The 7,109-nt window shown below is 39.2% G+C and overlaps 1 protein-coding gene across 1 annotated transcript; it reads left to right on the forward strand.

The window, feature by feature from the left end:
* The first annotated feature begins 1,957 nt into the window (after positions 1-1,957).
* Positions 1,958-5,179, forward strand: LOC311110204 (m-AAA protease-interacting protein 1, mitochondrial-like). The gene is made up of 5 exons (XM_084152982.1): positions 1,958-2,525; positions 2,715-2,786; positions 2,960-3,086; positions 3,229-3,373; positions 4,688-5,179. The coding sequence occupies exons 1-5, from the start codon at positions 2,097-2,099 to the stop codon at positions 4,770-4,772; spliced, it is 858 nt and encodes a 285-aa protein (XP_084009108.1). The 5' UTR covers positions 1,958-2,096; the 3' UTR covers positions 4,773-5,179.
* The last annotated feature ends 1,930 nt before the right edge of the window (positions 5,180-7,109 follow it).

Genomic DNA, 7,109 nt, shown 5'->3' on the forward strand with positions numbered 1-7,109 from the left:
CTTGATGATTGAGTTGGAGGTGTTCGTGGCCACGCAGTCATGGGTAAGAGAAAGCGAGAGAGAGAGAGAGAGAGAGAGAGAGAGAGAGAGAGAGAGAGAGAGAGAGAGAGAGAGAGAGAGAGAGAGAGAGAGAGAGAGAGAGAGAGAGAGAGAGAGAACTGTAATGGTTGAGTAAACATACAATTGTGTTCAAATAGCTTTGTTTTCAGATGGATTTTTGTGCACAGGTGCACAAAATCATTGTCTCAAAAGCTTAAATTTGATCAGTAGACCAAAACATCATTAAATTCCCGCTGTTCTTGGTGATTACAGGTCACAAGCATTTGTGTTTGTTTGATATTTCTATTTCCTTTTGGTATTCAGACGAATTAATCTGATAATATATTCTAGTTTGAGATAATATTACCACGCATGAAAACAAGCGGAAAGACGCCTGCGCGCGTCCACACCCCTTTAAGTTCTGTAACTAATTTTATTGCTAAATAATTGGTAGCGCAGCACTTGATTATTGAAATTGCGTTCAGATATGGAAACCTTTCTGAGAGTATTATAGTAATTATCCATGTCAGTTTAAAATGCTTTTACATCTGTGGGTTGAATGGAGCAGAATAATCAAATCTATTGCTGCTCTGATTCCACACGATTGCCAAACTATTTATATATGAGAATGACGCCTTCTTCATGTGCAGGCAACAGTTTGCAATTTAATTGTAGTTACTAAAGCCATAATCTCTTTTGCCACTTTTGTCCGCAACTTTTTCAATAAAACATCCCAATTAACAGGCCAGCAAATACAATAAATAAAAAGAAAGAAAGAAAGGTGACAGGGTAGGAACCATAGCTTTGGTCAGTGTTTCCCCTGGGACTATAATGAGTGGTGAACATATAAAATAGTATAAAAACACTCCTCGTATACCTGTCCCCCCCACCCTTCCCCATTAATCTAAGATTATTGACTATTATCATCTATTATCTAATTTCTTAGTTATCTCTTTTTATCTTTTAACCTAATAAAGTTTGTTTTAAATAAAATCATGTTGGGATATCGCATTAGGTGAATGCATACAGGCAAACTACATGACCCAAGAGCACCTTTAAAATCACAAATAAAATCCACATTTAAGCAGAGAATGCCATGATCTAACCACACCCTTGCCTGCCTCACGTCTTCCTCCCATCCAAGAGAACAAGAGCAGAAGCTCTGAGCTGTCCCATCAGGCCCAGTTAGTCTTAGTCTGTTGGAATAGCATTCCAGTTGAAGCTGGTTGAGAGAATGCCAAGAGTGTGCAAAGCTGTCATCAAGGCAAAGAGTGGCTATTTGAAGAATCTAAATATTAAATATTTTGATTTGTTTAACACTTTTTTGGTTACTACATAATTCCATATGTGTTATTTCATAGTTTTGATATCTTCACTATTATTCTACAATGTAGAAAATAGTAAAAATAAAGAAAAACCTGTATATATACACTACCAGTCAAAAGTTTGGACACACCTACTCATTCAAGGGTTTTTCTTTATTTAAAAAAAATACTGTATTATAAGCTGTTTGAAGCCGGTGTACAAAAACGAAAGTAAAAGATGCAAAAACGAAACTTAACAATGGAAGAATAGAAATAGCACACAGCACATAGAACAGATCTACCGCTTCTAAGACTTGCTTTCAATGAGAATGACAGATCTATAACTCCCAATTGTATGTGAATTGGGTTGGTCACCCAAAAAGTTACATATTGCAGCTTTAAAGGCATGGTGCTGGAATGCAAGGTTTTAGAAAGAAGACCTTTACCTAACTTCTGCAATTCAAGGTTCCATGGGGAATCTTATTTTACGCATAGAAACGTGCATATTTTCCCCCGCCAATTTTATTTGTGAAACGAGCCATGTACAAGACTGAATTGTAGCCATTTAGTTCCCTCTACTGGATATTGTAGGGACAGTCAATGTTATGTATTTCACCAGAAGGATTATGGGTACAGCATCGGATAGTTTCATAAGGTTGCCGGAAGAATCACACAGAATAATGCATCTTGCTCGCTATCAAAATCCAGAATGAAAATTGTACTATAGCGTTTTGCTTTCGCAGGTGCGTTGGCATGATGCAGCGGTTTACATATATCGCCACGTGCCGTGAGCTCGGCGGGTTGGCAAAGCGCTCATACATATCATCGCTGACCTGCCCTTGGAATAGGACCTATTCCATAATGCCACAACAGCCCCTATGCCGTTCATTGACGTCTATCTATACGTGCACCGCGGGTCCGCTTGGAGAACCGACCACACTATGCAGCTTGCATAACTTGCGGCGACAAAGTGGGGTTTTCGCCCATCAGAAATACAGACACTACTGCACAGAGAGCGAGAATGAACGGAAGCGCACTGGCGGCCATGGTCATCATGGCATCACAGTGGTTGGCATCCCTGACCCACTCACGTGGATCCGGAATAAAGTCCACATCTACCTGATAGAACTCTATTTTCAATTGGGCGTTAACAGTGTGGAATTTGACAATGGAGTCAAGCAGGTATGGTTTCTCAGGTGTTATATTTAGGCTGCCCTTGTGTACATCATTACATCACTTAATGTATAAGGGTTATGTCGGCTTTATGATAAGGTCATAACTCACTGTATTCATCATACATGTTTGGGATACTAGAAACTACACATTGGCAAATGTGAACTAGACACTTGACTGACCTGGTCTTTGGAATAGGCAGTGGTCCATGTCTCCACCATGATGTCCAATGGCAACTTTGAGGAGCTGAGAGGGGTGGTATCAACTGAGGTAGCCTACTCTTACCATTTCCAAAGGCCTATTTATATCAATCTAAATTATAGTCTATTGTAAAGACAAAGTGTGGTGACCTGTTTTAGATTCCTTGATCAGTTTTCTGAAGAATCAATGGCCCATGTTATAGCCACGTCCCATAAGCTGTGTCTTATCTGGTTTCATTTCAGATGGTGGTCTATGTGCAACAGAGGTGCAAGTCTCTCTCAGAAACCCAAAGAAGACATCTAGCTATCTCATTGGACGATATTATATTTATTCTGCCAGAGGAAGTGTCCATAGTTTTTGATACAAATGGTATTGCTGTGTGTGTGTGTGTGTGTGTGGGTGGGTGCGTGCGTGCGTGTGAATGTGATGCATAAATGTGTCCTACTTCACTGTTTCTGTATATTTTTATTTTGTTAACTCTCTGTTTTGCTGCTTCCTCTGTTATTCTCAGGTAGGAAGTTTTGCTTCATTGTGATGAGGTTCTGGCATATGTCCACTGCTGATGTTCCTGAGGACCCGGAGAGCACCAAGATCTTCAAGATGGATGCCACTGAAGGAGACGGCCCACAGAAGAAGATAGTGACAGCTGTCTATGAGTAAGCTTTGCATCAAGTCCAAGACTAATCAATATTAATTTCATGCATCCAAATGTTTGGATTATAATTATTAAGTCTCCCTCAATTTTACTTAAATATGTTTAAATATGAATTAAATACTTATTCGTGCTGTGTCTCTACCAATTCTTAATCTCTTAATGGATCTTGATGGACAAGCCAAGAGATTTGATATGCGAGAGTTTGTCAATGTTTTCTTTGCTTTCTCCATGTAAGTTGAACCCACAATAAGAAATGCAAACATTTAACCAGAGACTTAATTTTCTGCATCTCATAGAGAAAGTATTGAAACATACAAACCTCTATGTGAGGTAGTTAGTTATATTGTGTATAAAGATAGAACATTGTAGTTGTGCTCGCTGCTTTCATATGTTTTGTATTACGTTTCTTATGGTATTGTAGTGTGTTATGACAGCTATGTTGACAGTGTAATAAATGTGTTATAACATTTCCTAAGTGCTAAAGAAATTACAGTTATGGATAACATTTTACATTTACGTCATTTAGCAGACACTCTTATCCAGAGCGACTTACAGTAGTGTGTGCAAACATTTTCATATTTGTTCGTACTGGTCCCCCGTGGGAATCGAACCCACAACCCTGGCGTTGCAAATGCCATGATCTACCAACTGAGCCACACGGGACCAATTGAAGAGAAAGCGTAAGTGATTTGGTCTGAATCACTTACGCGATTTGCTCTAGGCACAATGACAGGAATTAAATCCACTTCCGATCCACGGAGCAGGATCAAGCTTCTTCTCCCATTCCTGATCAGAAATCCCGTTAGGAATTGGACCACACGGTTTGGTTGTCATACCTAATACCCACCTATCTAGTTGGCCAGAATCTCACTCTCATTGTTTCAGGTCTTAAACTCTTTTCTAAAAGCCTGTCATACTTCATATGTTTTCCCTTTCATTGCAGATATACAGTTTGGCAGGATAAGAGAGCTCTGTTAAGAGGCTTCACCTTATTTTCAAGGTGATCCTGGGAAGATTAGTTTGGTTTTTTGTCAGCGTTGGTTTAAATGGTCTTCCCTCGGCCGTTTGGAAACAACTTTTCTCATCTTCAAAAGTATACTCCATAAAATATATTTTTCATCACACTTTCTCTCTCTCTCTCTCTCTCTCTCTCTCTCTAATTCACTCTACTTCTCTTGTCGCTTTGCAAAGGTGCTAAAACACCAGAGAAAAATCTAAAGCAATTCCTATTAGACCTAATTCTAATATGTTTCTCCCCCTCTCCTCTCTCTCTCTCTCTCTCTCACTCCCTCCCTCCCTCTATCTCTCCTCTCAGATTCCACCGGGAGCTGACTAGGGGAGCTGAACCTGATTGGACAGTCACTAACATCTGGCACTGGCACTGGAAACAGATAGGGTGATTGGACAAGACCCAGGAACACCTATGTTACCAGGATACAGCATCAGACCAAGCATACACAGCACAGTTTACCTAATTCAGTTCTGACAACATTCAACTCAACAAAACGTTATTAACCGACAGGACTTCAATCAGCAGGACCATTGTACTCAACTGAGCGCACCCAAACCCAAAGTCAACAGAAGAGTCACCTTGAGACCTAGCTGCTTTTTAGGGTGGACCGGATGGAACCAGATCCCTACACACTTAAATGCAGACTTATTATTGCTCCTTAAGTTGTCCAATCTCAGGTTTGTTGGGAACAATATACTTTCTATGAACCTCCTCAGCATGAACAATGAGAGCCTACAATATCCCCTCTGTTACAGTTTATCCCAGAACAAAATAAACTGCTTCATGGTGATACTATATGAGAACTTTGTCTCTTTGAAACAGCATCATCACAGGTTAAACTGTTGTTCTGTATTGTTCAGAAATAACTTAGTTGTCTGATTATTCAGAAGTAAAATTGATACCACATAGCATCTATAAAGGTAGGACAACAATTAATAAACACAACAATCCTCAGCAGAAGGGGTCGTTAGTGTTACACAAATCACAATATGAATTAGTGTTCATTAAAAGCTGTTGGATAATAACTGGCAAGTCACCTTGTCCTCGTATAGCTGTTTATATGATATACATTTGACATGAGTGACCTCGGTTTAGTGTGGGAAAAAACAAGGATAGGATAGTATACACATACCGGTCCCACTTTAAAGGAAGTACAACCTGTAAAGGCTTTATATAGCATACATAAAGGCATCATAAGCTCTACATAAATGCTTCACAAATAATCTATAAGCGTATGTCATACTCTATAAATGTTGTAAAAACATACAAAGTGTGTTTTGTCACATTTGGCAATTCACGCTACAGTAGTAATGGTTATGTCACCCTTTATACATCATTTATAGAGTATGACAGATGCTTAGATGATTTGTGAAGCGTTTATGTAGTGCTTATGAAGCCTTTATGTATGTTATATAAAGCCTTTATAAGTTGTATTTTGTTTCAAGTGGGACCCAAATATCTTGCATTATGATTAAATATCTCAAAGGAATCAAATGTTGGTGTACTGTAATGTATTATGCCAGTGCCAAAATCAAACATCCTCTTACTACACTGACAGGCTGTTGAACACCGTGTGTCGTCCAATTCTGTCAACTCTTAAATCACACTATTAATGATGCATCAAAAAGAGAGACAATTCCTTCATTAGTAAGCATTCATTCATGCATAATGAAATATGGTTGGGATTATAATTTCCAGGCTTGGTAATATGGGCAGGTGCGTGGGGGGTTCTGGTTAGATACGCTTCCTGGTTATTCCTAATGTGATTATGAGTGTGGATAGCTTTACTTATGTTAAAATGCTAGTGAATATGTTTATAGCATATTAGCCAATTCACCACGCCAGTGTGTCAGATTGTTAAATGGCAATTTACAGTAATGGAATAATTTAAGTGATAAAACACGGACAAAAAAGCTAATGTGTTGTGTTTATTAATATGTTATATTGCTGTGTTGTTGGGTTTTGACATGGATTAGTGTATGCACACCGTAGCTTTTATTAATCTGGTTATTCAAGTTGATATTGTTATCCAAACAATTACTTCAATACAGTGGGGGAAAAAAGTATTTAGTCAGCCACCAATTGTGCAAGTTCTCCCACTTAAAAAGATGAGAGAGGCCTGTCATTTTCATCATAGGTACACGTCAACTATGACAGACAAATTGAGGGAATAAAATCCAGAAAATCACATTGTAGGATTTTTAATGAATTTATTTGCAAATTATGGTGGAAAATAAGTATTTGGTCACCTACAAACAAGCAATATTTCTGGCTCTCACAGACCTGTAACTTCTTCTTTAAGAGGCTCCTCTGTCCTCCACTCGTTACCTGTATTAATGGCACCTGTTTGAACTTGTTATTAGTATAAAAGACACCTGTCCACAACCTCAAACAGTCACACTCCAAACTCCACTATGGCCAAGACCAAAGAGCTGTCAAAGGACACCAGAAACAAAATTGTAGACCTGCACCAGGCTGGGAAGACTGAATCTGCAATAGGTAAGCAGCTTGGTTTGAAGAAATCAACTGTGGGAGCAATTATTAGGAAATGGAAGACATACAAGACCACTGATAATCTCCCTCGATCTGGGGCTCCACGCAAGATCTCACCCCGTGGGGTCAAAATGATCACAAGAACGGTGAGCAAAAATCCCAGAACCACACGGGGGGACCTAGTGAATGACCTGCAGAGAGCTGGGACCAAAGTAACAAAGCCTACCATCAG

Source organism: Coregonus lavaretus (assembly GCF_964263955.1).
Source record: "Coregonus lavaretus genome assembly, chromosome: 3".
Classification (NCBI taxonomy): domain Eukaryota; kingdom Metazoa; phylum Chordata; class Actinopteri; order Salmoniformes; family Salmonidae; genus Coregonus; species Coregonus lavaretus.

What these genes read in the sequence shown, in the direction of transcription:
- LOC311110204 (XM_084152982.1), top strand. Translation starts at nt 2,097, where the DNA reads ATGATGCAGCGGTTTACATATATCGCCACGTGCCGTGAGCTCGGCGGG. An exon ending in TTGACAATGGAGTCAAGCAG is followed by an intron (nt 2,526 to 2,714) that starts GTATGGTTTCTC and finishes TCTTTGGAATAG; the next exon opens with GCAGTGGTCCATGTCTCCAC. An exon ending in GAGGGGTGGTATCAACTGAG is followed by an intron (nt 2,787 to 2,959) that starts GTAGCCTACTCT and finishes GTTTCATTTCAG; the next exon opens with ATGGTGGTCTATGTGCAACA.